This window comes from Coregonus clupeaformis, chromosome 37, assembly GCF_020615455.1.
Source record: "Coregonus clupeaformis isolate EN_2021a chromosome 37, ASM2061545v1, whole genome shotgun sequence".
In the NCBI taxonomy this organism is placed as follows: domain Eukaryota; kingdom Metazoa; phylum Chordata; class Actinopteri; order Salmoniformes; family Salmonidae; genus Coregonus; species Coregonus clupeaformis.
In genome coordinates this window covers 28,176,908-28,201,119 of record NC_059228.1, presented here as the reverse complement: position 1 = coordinate 28,201,119, position 24,212 = coordinate 28,176,908, and the positions used below count along the sequence as shown (strand labels likewise).

Below are 24,212 nucleotides of genomic sequence, written 5' to 3'. Positions count from 1 at the left end.
TTGCGTTGTCATGAGAAAGACATCCTGAGGACTCATTTTGGTTACAAGAACATGGAGTATGATCTGACGTGCACTAATCCTACTCTCTCTCTCTCTGCCCCTCCCTCAGGCGTGTTCCTCTCTGCCGCCTCCAAGATGAGCAGGTTGGGCCTCCACAGGGGGCAGTGTTGAGGGCTGAGCCCCAGCCCCGCCGACCCCCAGCCGAGACTCTGCTGAACCACAGAAGAACAGCCACACACACAACCTGAGAGCAGGAGTTACACACCCACGATCGGGCCAAGATACAACCAGCATCTCCTGATAACGGCCGTGTTTACGAGGGAACTGTGTGGTGTTCAGTGACAGGGAAACGAGAGAGGAGAGAAACTGCTGATCCGCTGAGAGGAGGGGAGCGAGCGGAGAAGGAGGAGGAGTAGTGTGAGGAACGCAGCGGGAGAAACCCAATCCTCTTAGGTAGCAGAGCTGAGAGCTGAGGACGGGCGTGCCTGGGAGCCAGAGAGAGAGAGAGAGAGAGAGGTAGGAGAGTGCAGAAGTAGAGGGAGCCCAGAGACCAGCCCAGACTGATTCAGAGCAGCCAGACAGGCAGCGCGTTGTGCATCCAGAGAGGTGGAGAGGCGAGCAGGGCCACAGCCGGAGGGAGACTCATGGGCTATGGGGGCCATGGTGACCTAGCGTAAATGGCTATTCCTCAGCACAGCTTGGTGCCAGTGTCTGCTGCTCAACCCTACTCCTCCCCCTTTCTCTCCTCCTCCTCCTCCTGTGTCCCTGCCCCCTGCTGTGCCCCATTGCTGTTCGTCCCTGGCACTGCCTTCTGCTCTGCCCCGGCACTGCCCCTGTCGTGCTGCAGCCATGGTGGCCAGCCTGTGGAAGCTGGTGCGGGGCGTCAGGCAATTGGAGCTCCATCGCCTCATCTTGGCGCTCATCGTCTTCTGCCTCCTCTCCATGGCCTTCCTGGCCTACTACGTCAGCAACAGCCCCAAGATCAAGGAGGCCCCCCCGCTGCCCTTCGGTGACTGTCGGGGGGTGCCGGCGGCTGTAGGAGGTGGAGGTGGGCAGCAGGCGCCCCTCTTCCTGCCTCACTCGGGTCGGCTGCGCCAGGTGAAGGCCATGGACAACTCTCGTACGGACCCAGTGGTGCTGGTGTTTGTAGAGAGCATCTACTCTCAGCTGGGCCAGGAGATCGTAGCCATCCTTGAGTCCAGCCGCTTCAGCTACCGCACCGAGATCGCCCCGGGGAAGGGAGACATGCCCACGCTGACGGAGCGCAACCGCGGCCGCTACGCCCTGGTCATCTACGAGAATTTGCTGAAGTACGTCAACCTGGACGCCTGGAACCGCGACCTGCTGGACAAGTACTGTGTGGAGTACAGTGTAGGCATCATCGGCTTCTTCAAGGCCAATGAGAACTCACTGCTCAGCGCCCAGCTTAAGGGCTTCCCGCTCTTCCTGCACTCCCACCTGGGCCTGAGGGACTACCGCATCAACCACAATGCACCTCTGCTCTACATCACTAGACCAAACGAGGTGGAGCAGGGCCCCCTGCCCGGGGACGACTGGACCGTGTTCCAGTCCAACCACTCCACTTACGAGCCTGTCCTCCTGGCCAGCACCAAGTCCTCTGACGCCCTGGCCCACCTGGGGCCGCTCAGTGCTATGCACGCCACTGTGGTCCAGGACCTGGGGCTCCACGACGGCATCCAGAGGGTCCTGTTTGGAAACAACCTGTCCTACTGGCTGCACAAGCTGGTGTTTGTGGATGCCATCGCCTACCTGACGGGCAAGCGGCTCTGCCTCTCGCTGGAGCGCCACTTGCTGGTGGACGTGGATGATATCTTTGTGGGCAAGGAGGGCACCCGCATGAAGGTGACCGACGTAGAGGTGGGTTCACACTCTCTCTTTCTTTCTCTCACACACTCCCTCGCTGCTCTCACAGTAGGCCTGTATGTGTGGCTCAATTACTCTGCCTACTGTAGGTACACTGTCAGTGGTAATTAAGATTGTGTAAAGGTGTATTATTAAGGACGCATAAAAACTAAATAGGCTATTCCAAAGAGGACGATTATTCAGCCTGTTACCTTAACAAGTATAGATGTTTCTGTTAAAGCAACCTTGTGATTTACCACTTAGTCTTTAGGAAAGTGCTTCTTTCCTACTCCGCGCATCATGGGACACATATTGATTTCCAATGGGATTCTCCATAATGTGTGACTTGCTTCTAAGGCAAGGCCTAACAAAGGCTAGCATTTATTAGGATGAATCTCAACAGGATTTGTGTGTTCTGCCATTAGTCTCTTAAGTATTTTATCTGGTTGTTAGCATGCTACTGTGTCTAATAGGCCTGATTTTACTTGTGTTCACTTCACTTTGAGAAAACCACCACTGGACGACTTTAAGCCTTTTCCAGTCTTAACCAAAGCCTCATTTGAAGTGACAAAAACAGATGCGTGAGAGTCTCCAGTACATCACAGCTCTCATAATGGGTTTTCTCTACCCTCTCTATAGCTGAACACACTTAACCCGCGTCAGCAGTTTGCAATGCAGAAAAGCGAGCCACGTCGCCTGGAGGGCCACTCTGACAAATGCATCAAACTAAATTAACACAATTAATGGGAAATATTAGGAGGATTAATTAGGCTTTTGCACTGACAACAGGGATGTAGTTTAGAGAGTAATAGGTAGCGGGACAAGGGGGCGAACTTGTCGCTTCAGCAAAAAGGGACCTGGTCGCTCCGAGCGTGTCGCCTTCCCCGGGAGTGAAAGGGGGCGGGCGAGGTGGAGTGCTCCCATGAGTCAATCAGCAAGTTAATGAGCCTGTCATCAATTCAGCCTGACAAGGTTTGAACCAGGCGGTTGCATAAGTAAGGGCATATGGAGGGAGAAAAGTACTGTTGGCACCGCCACAGTGTTTAGTCATCACACCACCGATGAGACGTTTCGGGTTAATTGCTCTTGTGGAAATTGTATGACTAATAGACCATTTGATGTTTCAGGCAGCCAAGACAGGTACATGCATGCTCTTGAGGCCATCGCTTAACAGAGAAAACAACATTACATTACAGGTATATGTATTCATTGTGGAGCACAGAATAGAACAGCCAAGGAAGTGTAGTCAGAAGAATGGCCCATTTAGATTTTTTCACCTCAATCTTCTGAACAGAAGTGGTCTTCCCTGAAAGGAATTAGCCTGCTTGGTCTCTAGAGAATCAAGTCAATGGAACCTCTTACCGCTTTCTAATGTGTTAAAGATGCTGAAATATATTAGATGACTTTTCAAATAATGTTTTCACAAGGGCTGGGAATTGCCAGGGACCTCATGATAATATCACAATACTTAAGTGCCAATACGTTATACACTGCTCAAAAAAATAAAGGGAACACTAAAATAACACATCCTAGATCTGAATGAATGAAATAATCTTATTAAATACTTTTTTCTTTACATAGCTGAATGTGCTGACAACAAAATCACACAAATTATCAATGGAAATCAAATTTATCAACCCATGGAGGTCTGGATTTGGAGTCACCCTCAAAATTAAAGTGGAAAACCATACTACAGGCTGATCCAACTTTGATGTAATGTCCTTAAAACAAGTCAGAATGAGGCTCAGTAGTGTGTGTGGCCTCCACGTGCCTGTATGACCTCCCTACAATGCCTGGGCATGCTCCTGATGAGGTGGCGGATGGTCTCCTGAGGGATCTCCTCCCAGACCTGGACTAAAGCATCCGCCAACTCCTGGACAGTCTGTGGTGCAACGTGGCGTTGGTGGATGGAGCGAGACATGATGTCCCAGATGTGCTCAATTGGATTCAGGTCTGGGGAACGGGCGGGCCAGTCCATAGCATCAATGCCTTCCTCTTGCAGGAACTGCTGACACACTCCAGCCACATGAGGTCTAGCATTGTCTTGCATTAGGAGGACCCAGGGCCAACCGTACCAGCATATGGTCTCACAAGGGGTCTGAGGATCTCATCTCGGTACCTAATGGCAGTCAGGCTACCTCTGGCGAGCACATGGAGGGCTGTGCGGCCCCCCAAAGAAATGCCACCCCACACCATGACTGACCCACCGCCAAACCGGTCATGCTGGAGGATGTTGCAGGCAGCAGAACGTTCTCCACGGCGTCTCCAGACTCTGTCACGTCTGTCACGTGCTCAGTGTGAACCTGCTTTCATCTGTGAAGAGCACAGGGCGCCAGTGGCGAATTTGCCAATCTTGGTGTTCGCTGGCAAATGCCAAACGTCCTGCACGGTGTTGGGCTGTAAGCACAACCCCCACCTGTGGACGTCATGCCCTCATACCACCCTCATGGAGTCTTTTTCTGACCGTTTGAGCAGACACATGCACATTTGTGGTCTGCTGGAGGTCATTTTGCAGGGCTCTGGCAGTGCTCCTCCTGCTCCTCCTTGCACAAAGGCGGAGGTAGCAGTCCTGCTGCTGGGTTGTTGCCCTCCTATGGCCTCCTCCACGTCTCCTGATGTACTGGCCTGTCTCCTGGTAGCGCCTCCATGCTCTGGACACTACGCTGACAGACACAGCAAACCTTCTTGCCACAGCTCCCATTGATGTGCCATCCTGGATGAGCTGCACTACCTGAGCCACTTGTGTGGGTTGTAGACTCCGTCTCATGCTACCACTAGAGTGAAAGCACCGCCAGCATTCAAAAGTGACCAAAACATCAGCCAGGAAGCATAGGAACTGAGAAGTGGTCTGTGGTCACCACCTGCAAAACCAGTCCTTTATTGGGGGTGTCTTGCTAATTGCCTATAATTTCCACCTGTTGTCTATTCCATTTGCACAACAGCATGTGAAATGTATTGTCAATCAGTGTTGCTTCCTAAGTGGACAGTTTGATTTCACAGAAGTGTGATTGACTTGGAGTTACATTGTGTTGTTTAAGTGTTCCCTTTATTTTTTTGAGCAGTATATATTGCGATTCTCACTATTCTACATGTATTGCGATTCGATACTGGGATTTTGTGATTTGATGTTCCAAACATATTGCTCACTATTTGTCTGCTGCAGAGAGACAGAATCGAGCATTAGAAAATTAGTTTTGATCAGTCATGTAAATAAGTGCTGAAAACATGTTGGCTCACTATTTACAAAGAAGATGGAGAACAAGCTATAGGATGAAAAATACCAGCGTTTTAGCGCAGGTACAGCCGACTAGCGAAAGCCAATGCTACCTAGCAACAAAAAAAAACTATTTTCCACCACAGTATATTGATCCGGACAGTTGTCTTGTGCAGCATTAAGCTATTGCCATTTGAAGTGAAATCACCTAAATTCTCTACTAAAGTGGGTGTAAAAAGCATGTTAAACATGAATGGCTCTTCAGGGACCATGTTACTCACCTGTAGTTCATTGCAAACGACCATGTTGATCCTATTAACATTTGAGGTGTGACAAAGTGGTTAAATTGCATTTTTCTTCCGCCTGCCCTGACATGGTGTAAAACATTGTGGTCGTTGCCATGTAGGCTCGACTTTATTTACCTCAGTGTTGTCTAACTACCACTACCACCTGGCCTCTGGTTGAGCAAAGCAGCTTTAATCACCTCAAGCAGTTGTGAGGCGAGTAGCAGGGCACAAACAAGGCATGGCTAATGGACCACTAATCTTGTTTATTATTCTCACTCTGGGTGCAGCCTCAACACTGCACTGACTCTTAAGCACTAAAGCTGATTTCCACACACACACACACACACACACACACAGACCACGCACATACATGCATACCCACGTTCACTTTTCTATGGTATGTTAGATACGGTTGACTCCTGCATCTCCACTATATTCTACTTGCTTTAGATGGTTGAATTAACATGCAGTGCCCTTGGAGTGCTGCCATAATCACTCTGGTTGGATGGGTACTCGCTCACTTTAGCATCTCAAACAGGCATTTCTATATCTCTGTCCATAGGTAAATGGCAGCTGATGTTTGTCATTGACCATGTTCTCTCATCCTCCTCCTATAATGCAGGCCTGGGCCAGGTAGGAGTCCTGGACATGTTGATGGCATAGGACAGGGGTTCCCAAACCTTTTCACTCTGGGGCCCCCCTTCCAGCATTGGGGAACACCACTATTTCTATGGGCACAAGCACTGTTTATGACAAACTGTTCACACTCCTCTTGTTGGTGCAGGTTTAAAGCTTATTTCCTGCAATTGTACACATTTTGTCATGGGGTGCAAAGAAAATATTACAGTTTTAAAGCAAATTGTCTTGCAATTCCATACATTTTGGCGTGTCTAATGTGTAATCATGTGATATTTGAGTGACAAAAAAATTACAACAATATCTATGGGCAAAAATATATATATATATATAAAAACGTTAGCTGACATTTCTGACAAGTTATAAATAGCTCTCTAAGGTATGCAATGACTAACATGACTGATAATGCACCACCCAATTTCGAAATTGCACTTTGTGCATTCTGGGGGGGGGGATCCCCGTGCCCCCGTCGATCCCTGGGGCGCACCCCACAGTTTGGGAACCACTGGTCTAGGGTATGGTCAGTCAATGCCCAGAGGCTTGAGTCAGATCATCACTGCAGGGTGAGGCTTTTAAGCCAGCCCGGGCATTCACAATGTCCTTCGATTTTGTTTCTAAAGACATGGAAAAATTAAAGAATATTGAGGTCAGGGATCTATAGGCATCCATTTGATAAGGCAATCGAAGAGGAAATACAAAGAGCTCTTCTCACCTCCTTGTCGGCTCTCTGTACTCGGCACAGACGGTGAAGATCAGTTGCCATGGTGACTGACTAACTAGGGCACCTGACCGACCCTTATGCCCCCACCCCTCTGTCTGTCTGCCCTTCTGCCCACCCCAGCCCTCCTTACCCTGACCCCTCTTTACCAGGCTGGCACAAAGGTATGTGTGGGCCCACAGGACATCAACTAGGCATATGCTCCATACCACATCCCCCTGTCCAGTAGCCCCTCTCTCCCTTCTTCTCAGTAACACTGAAGGCCTTTTGAAAGACGATCGGTTGTTGTGGTGCTGGAAGAGACAGTTCAGTTACTGATCACTGCATGTCATCAGACATGAATTATCGCTTGATGTGTCTGTGGGGACGCTCTTGTCTCTCCATCAGCAAACCTCAGGTCCTAGGCAGCCAATACTGAGACATGGATCATATTGCGCACACACACACACAGACCGCACACACACACACACAGACCGCACACACACACACACAGACAGACCGCACACACACACACAGACAACCCAAACACTCACACACACTCATCCTAATCGGCAAGGAAAACAAAGTGTGTGCACACATGCTCAAGGACATCAGTCCCCCTTTAAATAAGTCAGCGATTGCATCTCTTATCAGGTACAGCCGCTATCGCTCTCTCCGAGGTAAAGTGCAGCTCTGGGTTGATTTGTGGAGGCAGAGTAGCTATCTCTTTTCCATCCTATGAGTTGTGTACGGATGCTGCTGTAATCATCTGATATAGCTGATAAAGTGTGAAGGTTTGGGGAATTTGTTGAACAGGACTCTGTGGGTTTGCTTTGCAATCCCATTCCAAAATGTACAATAATCCCAACATGTGCTCATTCTTTCACCCTTGTGGCAACCGTAGATATGGTTCTGTTTTTATTCCATGTCCTCCCACTGTCTGCATTCTTGACTTGAATGATGCATCTGCATTTTGTTATGTCCAAGAGTTATTTCACCATCTAGTGGTTAAGAAAACAATAATAAAAACAACATTATAGTTTTTAAAGCTAATAACTGCAATTGTGAATATAATTCACATTCCTCTGTCATGTCGTCGTTTGCAGGCCTTGCTCAATACTCAAAACAAGCTGCGAACGCTGGTCCCTGATTTCACATTCAACCTCGGCTTCTCTGGAAAGTTCTACCACACAGGTGAGAGAGCATCTCGAAGTGAAAACACAAAACATACCCTGTGCTAGACAATCTCACTGTAGATTTTGAGTTGGATAGTGTCATTGAGAAACTCCCCGTACCCATCATTCCCTCCCCTCTCCTCCCTCCCCTCTGCTTCCTTTCCCTCCCCCTCCAGGCACAGATGAGGAGGACCGGGGAGATGACATGCTGCTAAGACACAGAAAGGAGTTCTGGTGGTTCCCCCACATGTGGAGTCACATGCAGCCCCACCTGTTCCACAACGTCAGTGTGCTGGCTGAACAGATGAGGCTCAACATGCTGTTTGCCCAGGTGAGTGGGCCTCCAGTCTGTCGATACCAAACATCCTAATCATACAATAACTCTCTAGTAAGATGTATGCTGTAGTTATGGCCGTGTTGATCCAGATGGTGAGTGGTAATTGGATTCCTGGATGCTGGACATTGTAGATGTTTCCTTGCTCGCGATTACATTGGCATTTCAGATGCACAATAAACCACTGTAACATGGCTCCCAGACATTGGTGCTAAAGATGCCCCGAAGGCTGCCTTGTTGATGTAGTGAGTGGCATTGGGAGTCAGGGGCCTGGGCCCAGCGAGCAGACGGTGTCAGTGGATGTGTGTGTGAGGTGAATACCAACCAACACCACGTCCCCTCTCAGTAATCCCTGCTGCCATACAGCTGTCCTTGCTGGCTGACAGTGACGGACAGAATTTCTGAGTGGTCAGGGGAGAGAGGGTCCTTCAAACAGCTCTCCTTAGCTTCTCCTTAGCAAGGATACACCGTCTCAACTGAGCTGAACAAACACCAGTCCCTTATGCATTCCCAACACTCTGTGTTCTGCCAGCGAGGGGCACAGTGGCACGGTACCACCATACATTGAGTTTTGGATGCATTTTTGTTAGTCTCTAAAGGATGTAGGCTCCTGCTGAGCTTCCTGACTGTTTCTTATTTAGCAGTTTGTGGAGTGGTCTGTGGACAGAGCAGGGCTATGTTGCCCTCCAGTGGAGGAGCTGCACATTATTTTTTTCTGCTGCGTGTTTGTTTTGAAGCAGACGGTGACTCATTCATGGTTCAATACAATTGCCATTTCATCACGTTTGTTATTGCAATTTGTTCTGGGTGTCCTCTCCTGTCCCTAGACACTACTAACATCCATCTGTCTCTCACTCTCTCTTCCTGTCCAGGAGCATGGAATCCCTACAGACATGGGCTATGCTGTGGCCCCCCACCACTCGGGGGTCTACCCTGTCCACAGCCAGCTGTATGAGGCCTGGAAGTCAGTGTGGGGCATCAAGGTGACCAGCACAGAGGAGTACCCCCACCTCAGACCTGCCCGCTACCGCAGGGGATTCATCCACAGTGGCATCCAGGTCAGTCTATTGTTAGTCATGGCAGTCAATCTGTTTATTAAGTGATGCTAGAAATAGCAAATCATTCAGGGGTTAAAGTACACTACATGGCCAAAAGGACACCCCTTCAAATTAGTGGCTTCGGCTATTTCAGCCACACCCGTTGCTGACAGGTGTATAAAATCGAGCATACAGCCATGCAATCTCCATAGACAAACATTGGCAGTAGAATGGCCCGTACTGAAGAGGTCAGTGACTTTCAACATGGCACCGTCATATGATGCCACCTTTCCAACAAGTTCGTCAAATGTCTGCCCTGCTAGAGCTGCCCCGTCAACTGTAAGTGCTGTTAATGTGAAGTGGAAACATCTAGGAGCAACAACGGCTCAGCCGCAAAGTAGTAGGCCACACAAGCTCACAGAACGGGACCGCAGTGCTGAAGCGCGTAGTGCTTAAAAATCGTCTGTCCTCGGTTGCAACACTCACTACCGAGTTCCAAACTGCCTCTGGAAGCAACGTCAGCACTATTCGTCGGGAGCTTCATGAAATGGGTTTCCATGGCTGAGCAGCCACACACAAGCCTAGCATCACCATGTGCGATGCCAAGCATCGGCTGGAGTGGTGTAAAGCTCGCCGCCATTGGACTCTGGAGCAGTGGAAACGCGTTCTCTGGCGTGATGAATCACACTTCACCATCTGGCAGTCCGACGGACGAATCTGGGTTTGGCGGATGCCAGGAGAACGCTACCTGCCCGAATGCATAGATAGTGACAACTGTAAAGTTTGGTGGAGGAGGAATAATGGTCTGGGGCTGTTTTTCAATGGTTCGGGCTAGGCCCCTTAGTTCCAGTGAAGGGAAATCTTAATGCTACAGTATCCAATTACATTCTACACGATTCTGTGCTTCCAACTTTGTGGTAACAGTTAGGGGAAGGCCCTTTCTTGTTTCAGCATGACAATGCCCCCGTGCACAAAGCGAGGTCCATACAGAAATGGTTTGTCGAGATTGGTGTGGAAGAACTTGACTGGCCTGCACAGAGCCCTGACCTCAACCCCATCGAACACCTTTGGGATGAATTGGAACACCGACTGCGAGCCAGGCCTAATCGCCCAACATCAGTGCCCGACCTCACTAATGCTTTTGTGGCAGCAATGTTCCAACATCTAGTGGAAAGCCTTGCCAAAAGAGTGGAGGCTGTTATAGCAGCATATGGGGGACCAACTCCATATTAATGCCCATGATTTTGAAATGAGATGTTCAGGTGTCCACATACTTTTGATCATGTAATGTATAATTAAATAGATGTCCTTCCAAAATATTATAATTAAGGATGTTAAAAAGCAGCTTTTCTGCTTTTCTGCCTCTGCTTGGCCTGTTAGGAAACAACAGAGTGGTTTGGGTGTATGCTAATATTAGCTAACTATATATAAATGCCTGGAGCGTTTCAATTTTGGAGAATCTCTTATAAAATGGGTCAAAATCATGTATAGTAACCCTAGGTGTAAAATAGTAAATAATGGCTATTTCTCAGAAAGTTTTAAACTGTCAAGAGGAGTGAAACAAGGTTGTCCACTATCGGCATATCTATTTATTGTGGCCATCGAGATGTTAGCTATTAAAATCTGATCCAATAATAATATCAGAGGATTAGAAATACAGGGCTTAAAAACAAAGGTGTCATTGTACGCTGATGATTCATGTTTTCTTTTAAATCCACAACTAGAATCCCTCCACAGCCTCATAGAGGATCTAGATACATTTTCTAACCTCTCTGGATTACAACCAAATTATGACAAATGTACTATATTACGTATTGGATCACTAGAAAATACAATTTTTACATTACCATGTAGTTTACCAATAAAATGGTCTGATGGTGATGTGGATATACTCGGAATACATATCCCAAAGGAAATAAATGATCTCACTTCAATAAATTTGAATAGAAAGTTAGCAAAAATAGATAAGATCTTACTACCATGGAAAGGAAAATACCTGTCAATTTGTGGAAAAATCACCCTGATTAATTATTTAGTATTATCCCAGTTTACCTATTTGCTTATGGTTTTGCCTACGCCTAGCGAACAGTTTTTTTTTATTATATGAGAAAAAAATATTCAATTTTATTTGGAACGGCAAGCCAGACAAAATTAAAAGAGCATATTTATATAATGAATATGAATTCGGAGGACAGAAATGATTAAATATTAAAGCATTAGACCTATCACTAAAAGCTTCAGTCATACAAAAGTTATACTTAAATCCGAACTGGTTCTCAAGCAAATTAGTAAGATTGTCTCACCCAATGTTCAAGAAAGGCCTTTTTCCCTTTATTCAGTTTACAACCTCTCACTTTCAGTTATTTGAAAAGGAAATAATCTCCCAAATGTCACTATTTCTAAAACAAGCCATAGAAAGTTGGTTGCAATTTCGATTTAATCCTCCAGAAACAACAGAACAAATAATGCAACAAATATTGTGGTTAAATTCAAATATACTAATTGACAAAAAACTTTTATTTTTTGACAGAATGTTAAAAAAATGTATAATCTTCGTAAAATGATATCATCGGTAGGACTGGTGGAGTTATGTCGCACATGCAGCTAACAAAAACATATGGAAATGTCGGCTCTACCCAAAATTACAACCAAATAATTGCAGCCTTACCTTAAGTGGAAGAGGAAAGTGGAAGGGGGAGAAAGTAAGGAACTTGTCTGTCGGCCTTGCATTAAAGAACATAATTGGTTAAGGAAAACTGTGATAAATAAAAAAGTATATCAGTTTCACTTAAGGACCAAAGGATTGACAGCCGTCCCATATAGATTGCAAAATAGTTGGGAAGAGATCTTTGACGTACCGATCCCATGGCATAGTGTTTATGAACTGACACGCAAAACGACACCGGATTCAAAAATTAGAATCTTTCAATTTAAATTATTATATAAAATTCTTGCTACCAATAGAATGTTATTTATATGGGGGATACAATCTTCCCAGCTCTGCAGATTTTGCTGTGAAGAGACAGAATCATTAGATCATTTGTTTTGGTTCTGTCCATTTGTAGCTTGTTTTTGGACACAGGTCCAGGAATGACTAAAGGATTGCAATATTTACCTGGAACTAACCTTGCAGATAGCATTACTGGGTGATCTCAAAAGTCATAGTCAATCAATCAATAATATAATAATACTTTTAGCAAAAATGTTTATTTTTAATTCACAATCTGTAGAAGCAATGAGAATAGAAAGGTTCAGAACTTTTGTAAAACATCACAGTACGGTTGAAATATATATGGCAAATAACCCCATCCATATAGGATTTCTAAGAGATAGATGGGAGGTATTGAATAGAGTTTAAGGATGGGACTAATAACAAATAACAACAAATAATAACAAAGATAGCTAATAATGTAAGCATACTGTGTCCATAGTAAGTATATAGGTTGTATGTTGGGAGCTTTTGGGAAAGAGCACAGTTAGAAAGATATGGCATATAGAAGCAAACCGGAAATGACCGGAGAGGTTGAGAGTAGAAGAAGTTCAGGAGCAAAAAATATATATATATATATATATATATATATATATATATATATATATATATATATATATATATATATATATAATATAATTATTGTAAAATTAACTCTGTCCATAAGGTGTAGATAGTAAGTATAGACCGGAAGTAGAGGCCTGGGCATTGTTGTTCAATAATTTACTCCAAGTAGGGAAAGGATGGTGGGGTTGAAAAGTAATAAAGGGGAGTATATATATAAAAATAAAATAAAACATGGGGGATTGGAAGTGATGCAGACAATTACATTGATAGAAGATACAATCTATCTGCAATATTAAGCTGATCCATTCCCCCTGAAAAAATAAATAAAAATAACATTAGCAAACTTCTTCTAAACAACCAGCAGGCCAACTCTTACAAACCACATAATTTTAAATAGATGTGACTAGCGAGATAGTTGTTGCATAGGCTTTATCCTTTTTTCTAACACCAGCTGTGGATTGCTTGGCTTGCTAGCTAGCTTGCTTGTGTGCAGTGAGCTCGTATTAGGGCTGTTGCGGTGACTGTATTACAGCCACACCGGCGGTCACGAGTCATGAAGGCAGTGAAATTCCACATGCGGTAATTAGGTTTCTCCAAGCTCTAATGCTGCTGCTGGTCATTAGTAGCCTACAAAACTTGCTAACTGCCTGGTACTCAGCACTCTATTGTCCCTCTAATAACTCTGACATCAATGCAAATGTATTCAAAAATCTAATCAAACACTTAATGAGAGCCCATGAGCTTATGTTGCGCAACATTTCTATAGGCTATGCAATTGTGCGAGAAAACAGAGTGATGGCCTCTACTAAAAAGAGGAGGATCCCATCAGCTTTCTATAGGCTAGGCCTACTATATTTATTTCTCAACTTTCCTAATATTAAGCACATTGCCTATATTTACAACAGGAGTATAGCCTACCTGGCTGGCATGAAAATAAACCATGGGGAAAAGCGTCCTCTATTCGCTATTTAAGTGCATAGATGACATGTATTTCTTTCCTGCTGCCCCTGTTTCGATACAGGTGCATGATAATGGTCCATTCTAAATCAAAACAAATTTCACACATATATTATTTAGTATATGTAAAGACGAGATTAAATCAAGAATAGTCTGATGGGTGACAACAGTAGCCTATCACTTGTGAATTATATATTATCACTTGAGAATGATGCCCAGCATAAGAAACAATGCCTTTAGTTTTTGTTGACTTTTTCGAATCATAGTCGCACACCTCATGTTTTAATAAGGTTTGTATCACAACTGAAGTGGCCAAATATCTTCTTAAAATGAAGCATATGAATCTGCTTTACAAAGGGTGTAGAGCCTAACTGGCATACATAAGCAGCGCGTGAGTTTCAAGTTTGCACATCTATCATTCCAGTGTTAATACTAATTGTAATTATTTTGCACTATGGCCTATTTATTGCCTTACCTCCATAACTTGCTACATTTGCACACACTGTATATACATTTTCTGTTGTATTTTTGACTATGTTTTGTTTTACCCCATATGTAACTCTGTTGTTTTTATCACACTGCTTTGCTTTATCTTGGCCAGGTCGCAGTTGTAATTGAGAACTTGTTCTCAACTGGCTTACCCGGTTAAATAAAGGTGAAATAAAAATATAAAAAAGTTTGGGGAAGATAATTTTCACCATAGAAATGCACCTTTTTATAATAAAATTGCATTTGCGGTCACTTTTGATAATGGTGTTTTCCGCTAATGGAACTTTTGCGCTTATAGCCTACTACCATGTGCGCATTTCTGCGCTTATAATGTGAAGAAATAGCCTAATAGTTTATCAACATCTTAAGCTAAACGTTCTGATCTGTTGCGTCAGCCACATTGCGTAAAAAATGTTTTGTGATGCTAGTGGTTATATTAATTTGGGATCTATCGCATCCCACAACTGTCCCAGACCATGTTTGGAATATTTATTTCTCGCACAGAATAGAATAGGTCAACTTTTGTACTATGGGGGATAGTAGATTGACATAGGCTAGTGCTTTTGCTGTTCGTTAGGCATACTCATCTTGTTGGCTGACGAAATGTCTTCAATATGCACCTCGCAATTGGATAAGGATGCGTGCAGTTGCGTCCCCGATGTGTCTGTCTTCACTTGTAGCCTGTGAGAAAGACCCGATCACGTGATGGAGTGTGTAGCACTCAGGCAGAAGGGCACAACGGCCACTGGCCGCAAAAGGCATGGATTTTCTTTGGGTGCATTACGACCACACAAAGGGGATGCCGCTGTGAAATTCTAGGCTAGCTCAACTGGTAGAGCACGGCGCTTGAAACGCCAAGGTAGTGGGTTCGAGCCCCGGGACCACCCATACACAAAAATGTATGCATGCATGACTGTAAGTCGCTTTGGATAAAAGCGTCTGCTAAATGGCATATTATTTATTTATTATTATCAAGTGCTTGTCAAATTGTGAATGAGTGACTGATGTAGTGTGTACAGCCTGCGCAAAAAACAAAGCAGAGCTCATGCCTTTCAACCAACTTTTTTCAAATCATCATTAGAGTCGCATCATGCAGCCTTACAATATATTAAAAATCAAAACATATACAGTGGGGAAAAAAAGTATTTAGTCAGCCACCAATTGTGCAAGTTCTCCCACTTAAAAAGATGAGAGAGACCTGTAATTTTCATCATAGGTACACGTCAAACTATGACAGACAAAATTAGGAAAAAAATCCAGAAAATCACATTGTAGGATTTTTAATGAATTTATTTGCAAATTATGGTGGAAAATAAGTATTTGGTCAATAACAAAAGTTTCTCAATACTATGTTATATACCCTTTGTTGGCAATGACACAGGTTAAACATTTTCTGTAAGTCTTCACAAGGTTTTCACACACTGTTGCTGGTATTTTGGCCCATTCCTCCATGCAGATCTCCTCTAGAGCAGTGATGTTTTGGGGCTGTCGCTGGGCAACACGGACTTTCAACTCCCTCCAAAGATGTTCTATGGGGTTGAGATCTGGAGACTGGCTAGGCCACTCCAGGACCTTGAAATGCTTCTTACGAAGCCACTCCTTCATTGCCCGGGCGGTGTGTTTGGGATCATTGTCATGCTGAAAGACCCAGACACGTTTCATCTTCAATACCCTTGCTGATGGAAGGAGGTTTTCACTCAAAATCTCACGATACATGGCCCCATTCATTCTTTCCTTTACACGGATCAGTCGTCCTAGTCCCTTTGCAGAAAAACAGCCCCAAAGCATGATGTTTCCACCCCCATGCTTCACAGTAGGTATGGTGTTCTTTGGATGCAACTCAGCATTCTTTGTCCTCCAAACACGACGAGTTGAGTTTTTACCAAAAAGTTATATTTTGGTTTCATCTGACCATATGACATTCTCCCAATCCTCTTCTGGATCATCCAAATGCACTCTAGCAAACTTCAGACGGGCCTGGACATGTACTGGCTTAAGCAGGGGGACAAGTCTGGCACTGCAGGATTTGAGTCCCTGGCGGCGTAGTGTGTTACTGATGGTAGGCTTTGTTACTTTGGTCCCAGCTCTCTGCAGGTCATTCACTAGGTCCCCCCGTGTGGTTCTGGGATTTTTGCTCACCGTTCTTGTGATCATTTTGACCCCACGGGGTGAGATCTTCGTGGAGCTCCAGATCGAGGGAGATTATCAGTGGTCTTGTATGTCTTCCATTTCCTAATAATTGCTCCCACAGTTGATTTCTTCAAACCAAGCTGCTTACCTATTGCAGATTCAGTCTTCCCAGCCTGGTGCAGGTCTACAATTTTGTTTCTGGTGTCCTTTGACAGCTCTTTGGTCTTGGCCATAGTGGAGTTTGGAGTGTGACTGTTTGAGGTTGTGAACAGGTGTCTTTTATACTGATAACAAGTTCAAACAGGTGCCATTAATACAGGTAACGAGTGGAGGACAGAGGAGCCTCTTAAAGAAGAAGTTACAGGTCTGTGAGAGCCAGAAATCTTGCTTGTTTGTAGGTGACCAAATACTTATTTTCCACCATAATTTGCAAATAAATTCATTAAAAAATCCTACAATGTGATTTTCTGGATTTTTTTTTCTCAATTTGTTTGTCATAGTTGACGTGTACCTATGATGAAAATTACAGGCCTCTCTCATCTTTTTAAGTGGGAGAACTTGCACAATTGGTGGCTGACTAAATACTTTTTTTCCCCACTGTAGCCCAACGTTTGTAGAACAACTAAAGTTACAGTGGGGAAAAAAAGTATTTAGTCAGCCACCAATTGTGCAAGTTCTCCCACTTAAAAAGATGAGAGGCCTGTAATTTTCATCATAGGTACACGTCAACTATGACAGACAAAATGAGAAAAGAAATTCCAGAAAATCACATTGTATGATTTTTAATGAATTTATTTGCAAATTATGGTGGAAAATAAGTATTTTGTCAATAACAAAAGTTTCTCAATACTTTGTTAAATACCCTTTGTTGGCAATGACACAGGTCAAACGTTTTCTGTAAGTCTTCACAAGGTTTTCACACACAGTTGCTGGTATTTTGGCCCATTCCTCCATGCAGATCTCCTCTAGAGCAGTGATGTTTTGGGGCTGTCGCTGGGCAACACAGACTTTCAACTCCCTCCAAAGATTTTCTATGGGGTTGAGATCTGGAGACTGGCTAGGCCACTCCAGGACCTTGAAATGCTTCTTACGAAGCCACTCCTTCGTTGCCCGGGCGGTGTGTTTGGGATCATTGTCATGCTGAAAGACCCAGCCACGTTTCATCTTCAATGCCCTTGCTGATGGAAGGAGGTTTTCACTCAAAATCTCACGATACATGGCCCCATTCATTCTTTCCTTTACACGGATCAGTCGTCCTGGTCCCTTTGCAGAAAAACAGCCCCAAAGCATGATGTTTCCACCCCCATGCTTCACAGTAGGTATGGTGTTCTTTGGATGCAACTCAGCATTCTTTGTCCTCCAAACACGACGAGTTGAGTTTTTACCAAAAAAGTTATATTTTGGTTTCATCTGACCATATGACATTCTCCCCAATCCTCTTCTGGATCATCCAAATGCACTCTAGCAAACTTCAGACGGGCCTGGACATGTACTGGCTTAAGCAGGGGGACACGTCTGGCACTGCAGGATTTGAGTCCCTGGCGGCGTAGTGTGTTACTGATGGTAGGCTTTGTTACTTTGGTCCCAGCTCTCTACAGGTCATTCACTAGGTCCCCCCGTGTGGTTCTGGGATTTTTGCTCACCGTTCTTGTGATCATTTTGACCCCACGGGGTGAGATCTTGCGTGGAGCCCCAGATTGAGGGAGATTATCAGTGGTCTTGTATGTCTTCCATTTCCTAATAATTGCTCCCACAGTTGATTTCTTCAAACCAAGCTGCTTACCTATTGCCGATTCAGTCTTCCCAGCCTGGTGCAGGTCTAAAATTTTGTTTCGTGTGTCCTTTGACAGCTCTTTGGTCTTGGCCATAGTGGAGTTTGTAGTGTGACTGTTTGAGGTTGTGGACAGGTGTCTTTTATACTGATAACAAGTTCAAACAGGTGCCATTAATACAGGTAACGAGTGGAGGACAGAGGAGCCTCTTAAAGAAGAAGTTACAGGTCTGTGAGAGCCAGAAATCTTGCTTGTTTGTAGGTGACCAAATACTTATTTTCCACCATAATTTGCAAATAAATTCATTAAAAATCCTACAATGTGATTTTCTGGATTTTTTTTTCTCAATTTGTCTGTCATAGTTGACGTGTACCTATGATGAAAATTACAGGCCTCTCATCTTTTTAAGTGGGAGAACTTGCACAATTGGTGGCTGACTAAATACTTTTTTTCCCCACTGTACATGAATAACTCTAAATTAAGAATATAGGCATACCTATTTCTTTGTTAACCGATCAACACAGAATAGCCGCATGTGCGCACTCCCTCAAATCGTTTGGAGAAAATATCCTTTCTATTTTATTCAGCTTTGTTCAGTTGTATTCTTCATTCTATAAAATAATGCCACGGAATTCTAAGCAAATCTTGTCTGCTAAATGAACTAGTGTAGCCAACAGCCATTTGGTATAGCCAGATAAGGACCTAACATAAGGACAACTCAGAGTATACTATTCTGTTCTTCTGAAATAGACTACATTTTCTTAATATCATGCTTCTTTAGACCTGTCTAAAATAAATAATGGATTTATTGTGAAGGTGTAGGCTATAGACGTCAACAACATTATTTAGGTATAAGTTGACTGAGTATGAACTTTTAAAAGTGAGATTTTCACTGGCAGTTACTTTAAACTTCAATTTAAGTCGAATTTTCACTTCATCTCCCATTGACATCAATGATGAAAGTGAAAATATGATTTAAGCAGAAGAGGATTTGCCTCTCAGTGCTTACTGAGCGCACTCAAGGGCTTAGAGTTTATACAAAGGTGCAAAGGCCCTATTCATTATTAAAGTGGAGAGAAGGCAAGTTGGTTATTTTGATTTCTTTTTGACAGTTTCCCTCTGTCTCTGCAGGTGTTACCCAGACAGACATGTGGCCTCTTCACTCACACTATCTTCTATAACGAGTACCCAGGTGGATCCAAAGAGCTGGACAAGAGCATCAGGGGAGGGGAGCTGTTCCTCACTGTCCTCCTCAACCCTGTGAGTTCTAGTTTGCTCTGGAGATACTCTCCCTGTCATTACTGGAGCTGCTACCTATTTCAGGCCGCTGCTCTATCTGGAAGAATCTTAACTTGGAAAATTGAATTGTAACGAACAGACAGTGAAAAGTCTCACTTTCCTACTCACCTGTTGGATGGTCCTCTAACCCCCCCCCACAGATCAGCATCTTCATGACCCACCTGTCTAACTATGGGAATGACCGGCTGGGCCTGTACACCTTTGAGTCCCTGGTGAAGTTTGTTCAGTGTTGGACCAACCTGCGGCTGCAGACCCTGCCCCCAACGCAGCTGGCTGACAAATACTTCCAGACCTTCCCTGAGGAGAGAGACCCCCTCTGGCAGGTTAGGGAACTGCAATTATCAATTATTATTATAGACATGGTAATGCATTGGTTGTTAGTTACTGTTTCCTATTTTAGTTTAAGTTTGGCCTATCATTTTATTTGAGTTTGCAATGAAATTACTTACTGATGAGCTATATATATTGGAGACCCTAATCGATCCCCTCTATCTGTCCTCAGAACCCATGTCAAGACAAGAGGCATAAAGACATCTGGTCGAAGGAAAAGACCTGTGATAGACTACCCAGGTTCTTGGTCATAGGCCCACAGAAAACAGGTGAGACCCTGTGGCCGGCCATTCTCCTCCGACATAACCTCTCTCGCTCTTCGCACACTCTCTCTTGGCCAGAATGTGTAGCATGATGGCATTTGTGGTGGTGAGTTTCAGTCTAACCAAAAGTGTATTCATATGTGTTATTTCAGGCACCACAGCCCTGCACTCGTTCCTGAGCCTCCACCCTGCCATCACCAGTAGCTTCCCCAGTCCTGTCACCTTTGAGGAGATCCAGTTCTTTAGCGGACCCAACTACGACAACGGCATTGACTGGTAAGACAACATTACTGCCCATTCTTTAAACACTCTAATGAAGCCTCACCTCAACATTGCCTCTGTGTAGTTCCGTCATGCTTACTTGTAGTTTAGTCTTCCTCCATATTGCTCTCTTATCTAGTTCTCTCATATCAGTGAGAACATATAACAGTATGGTCTATTTGGTCCTAGGTGGAAAGGGACATGGCGCAGGAAGCCATTCAAAGTTATTGGGACATTTTATGTCATAAGCTCTCCACTGGCCCTCGGTAAACCAAACTGCTCTCCCCCCTCCTCTCTTCAGGTACATGGACTTCTACCCCTTCCCATCGAATGTCAGCACAGACTTCATATTTGAGAAAAGTGCCAATTACTTTGACACGGAGGTGGCCCCTAAGAGAGCGGCGGCCCTGCTATCCAGGGCCAAGATCCTGGCTGTGCTCATCAACCCAGCGGACCGCGCCTACTCCTGGTACCAGGTGGGTCTATCGCACTACACTGATCAGATTTACCAATGTTCAGGATCAGCTCTAACTACCTCAGCCATAATATGAACCATTAGGGTCATGAAATATAAACTGTTCCCAGACCATTTTGACCATTAAGTGACCACACATGCTGAAGATACTGCTGGATGTAGAGTCATCTGTTTTTATTTTAGCTTCACCTGTGAGGTTTATTTGCTTGTAGTTACTATGTTACTTTAACAAGCAAGGTAGGTCAATGTTATCTTGTTACTTGATCCCTCTGAAGCCTGACCTCTGATAACCTTTGACTCATGGTGGCTGACCTTTGACCTTTCCCCTGTGTGTGACCCTGCAGCACCAGCGGGCTCATCAGGACCCAATGGCCATCAACCACACATTCCAGGAGGTGGTGACAGCGGGGCCTGCCTCCCCCCGAGAGCTGCTCATTCTGCAGAGACGCTGCCTTAAACCTGGGGCCTACGCCACACACCTGGAGCGCTGGCTACACCACTACCAGCCCAGCCAGGTAACACTTTACTGGAAATACACATACACATACACATACTATACGAGCACAGCTAGATACTGAAAACTACAGGAGACACCCCCAGTCACCAATTCAAAATCTGAAATATGGCTTCACAGTATTTTCCATGCTTGATCATGGCAGTACCACCTGTGTGAAGGCCCGAATGTGAGAGGTGTGATTCCTGTTTCCAGGTGCACATAGTGGACGGGTCCCAGCTGCGATCCAACCCTGCCCTGGTTATGGAGGGCATCCAGAGGTTCCTGGGGGTCACACCCATCTTCAACTACACCCAGGCTCTGACGTACGATGAAAGTAAAGGGTTCTGGTGCCAGAGGGTGGAAGGTGGACGACCCAAGTGTCTGGGCAAGAGTAAAGGCAGGAAATACCCTGACATGACCCCTGAGGTACAGTGACATCACACACGCAACATTATCCCCTGTTGCCAGCTTGCCATGATGCATTTTGTTTAACTTCTGTCATGTAGATATGTCTAAACAAGTGCCTCATACAGTCCTTACCTGACTGTTCTCTGCTGCGTGTATTACAGTCGCGTGCCTTCCTGACGGCGCATTACCGGGAGCACAACATGGAGCTGCTGAGGCTGCTGAACCGGCTGGGCCAGCCCCTGCCCGTCTGGCTGAGAGAGGAGCTGCAGAGCTCCAGCTGGAGCTGAGACTGGAACCACAGTCTGGAATGGAGCACTGCCCCACCCGGCCTGGCCCGGGGGGAAGAGGGCCCTGTTCACCCACACCAACACCAGTCACTACAGAGGGTGAACGAGGTGAGAAGGCGGGGGGACAGCCCCCTATCAGGACAATGGACTCCGAAGCGCCACTGTAGCAACCAAACCTCATGGGTGGAATAATGGCCTCTAATAAGGGAGTTCATGAGTTGGACTGCTGAAACAACCCTCGCTCTTTCACCTTGCAGTCGCACACATTGTCTTCATCCAGAAAGTAGAGGACTTGTCTAAGCCTGCAACCGGTTAGACTGACTGACGCCAGGGTCTGGTAGACTGAGAGGGGGGTCTAATGTCATGTCACCCCACTCTTTAACAAGAACTGACCTCACAGGATATCCTGTGGCCCTGTAGCGCATGAATGAGCCCGGCAACATACGTGTGGTCACAAGCTCACACACACACTTCTCATTTCTTCAGAAGAATGATTGTAAAACATTGTACATTTTAAATCTGTTGTATATTTTGGGTGGGTGGGTGGGTGGGTGTGGGGGGGAAATGTGACAGAATAGACATTGACTAAACCAGACAGCGTACTGTAGTGCTCTGGACAGAGGCTTGTGCCGTAGGATGGATGTAGTGTATTAATCACAGGCCACATCTCCTCCAGACTCTCTGTGCATTCCACTACCCCAGAGCTGAGGCCATTGGAGTACATTCTGATAAACAAGCTGTCTACTATAGGCCCCACAAGTCTACAGAGAAACCACACACTTTAACATGCACTTTCCCCATCTCTCACATAGGTACCCAGCCAGTTTAGAGCTGTGTAGAGAGAGGAGGATGAGCTAGAGAGAGAGAAAAAGAGAGGGTATATGTCTCTGCCTGTGACTGTCCGTCTTAATAGGAGCTGCTGTCTTGTTTTGTTTTCTGTTTATTTTGTAAAAACTACAAAACAAAGACCAACGCTGTATCATCTCTAATAAACTCAGAGAGGTTGGAATGGATTGTTTTTGTCTTTTTATTTTTTTTACAGCTTCTGCATGTCTGTCAATGCAGGAGCCACTGTCATGTACCCCTCTGATGCTGCCAACAGAAGTCTGGCATGGAAACGGCTGTGCCTACAGTATTTGACGGACAGGAGAGTAGAGGTACATATTATAGTCTGCAGTATAGTAATTATACTCTTCGGAAGGCATATTTTCAATGGATTATTCCACTGGGTCTATCATTTAAGTGACAATGCCCGAGAAGCGGTGTTTGGAGGATATTGGCAAGGGTGTTGTTCGTCGATGGCCGGCAAACCCTGCCAATATATCCTCCAAACACTGGCTTCGAGGGCATTATCAATTTTATACAAGGGGTTACCAACATATTCAAATAATGATTGACATTTTAATTAAAAACGTTATTTTGAGGAATTTATTCATACTATTTCATCCTTCCACAAGATATAGTCCCAACACAAATCTAGGGTTGCTACCCAAGCCGGCTGGTCGTTCGTTCTATATGTTCGGTTGCGAGAGGCGTGACCCAGTCGTTCAGTCTTTTTGTTATGTATCTATGGACGCGATTTAGGGTGTGCTCGTAAATTCAATCTGGAGTGCCAGAGTGCGCTCTGGGCGTTTGTAAATTCAGAGCGTTGTCAGATTGTCCGTTCGTAAATTCAGAGCGCTACTGGACGCTCTAGCGGAGGAGTAGGGTTAATCCGAGTGTTCTGACCTCACAACGGCACCCAAGCTAACTTGCTAGCTACTTCCAGACAAAAATGAGAGAACACCTCATTGACCATTTTACTCGCCCTAGCAGAGCTGGTTAGGCAGTTTTCATGTTATCCGGAGCGTTGGTGACTAACTGTGCTGCTGGCAACAATTTAGGGTGCGTTCGTAAATTCACTCTGGCTATCTACTCCGATTTCAGAGCGCATAATAACTGACGAATTTACGAACGCTCAACACCCATTGAATATGGCCATTGTCAGTAAACGTCGGCATAAAAGCTTAATTCAATTGTTGCCAGCAGCAGTTGCAGTCACCAACGCTCTGGATAACAGTCTAACCAGCTCTGCTAGGGCGAGTAAAATGGTCAGAGTGAGGTGTTCTCTCATTTGTGTCTGGAAGTAGCTAGCAAGCTAGCCAACGTTAGCTTGGGTGCTTGACTGCCGTTGAGGCCAGAACGCTCGGATCAACCCTGCTCCTCGGCCAGAGCGTCCAGTGTTCTCTCTGAACGCTCCGAGAGCG

General features: G+C 45.1%; 1 protein-coding gene across 6 annotated transcripts in view; it reads left to right on the top strand.

Annotated features, from left to right (window-relative positions):
• LOC121553513 (bifunctional heparan sulfate N-deacetylase/N-sulfotransferase 2) overlaps window positions 1-22,501 on the top strand; it is a 175,234-nt gene extending 152,733 nt beyond the window's left edge. For all 6 annotated transcript variants that reach the window (XM_041866665.2, XM_045211600.1, XM_041866666.2 and 3 more), the window contains 12 exons: window positions 110-1,878; window positions 7,804-7,891; window positions 8,049-8,203; window positions 9,079-9,264; window positions 19,279-19,407; window positions 19,587-19,769; window positions 19,949-20,045; window positions 20,192-20,315; window positions 20,602-20,776; window positions 21,120-21,290; window positions 21,485-21,697; window positions 21,841-22,501. In XM_041866665.2, the coding sequence (XP_041722599.1) occupies window positions 850-1,878; window positions 7,804-7,891; window positions 8,049-8,203; window positions 9,079-9,264; window positions 19,279-19,407; window positions 19,587-19,769; window positions 19,949-20,045; window positions 20,192-20,315; window positions 20,602-20,776; window positions 21,120-21,290; window positions 21,485-21,697; window positions 21,841-21,966 (2,676 nt within the window). In that variant the 5' untranslated portion in view covers window positions 110-849 and the 3' untranslated portion in view covers window positions 21,967-22,501. The remainder of the gene's footprint in view (window positions 1-109; window positions 1,879-7,803; window positions 7,892-8,048; window positions 8,204-9,078; window positions 9,265-19,278; window positions 19,408-19,586; window positions 19,770-19,948; window positions 20,046-20,191; window positions 20,316-20,601; window positions 20,777-21,119; window positions 21,291-21,484; window positions 21,698-21,840) is intronic.
• Window positions 22,502-24,212: the final 1,711 nt, after the last annotated feature.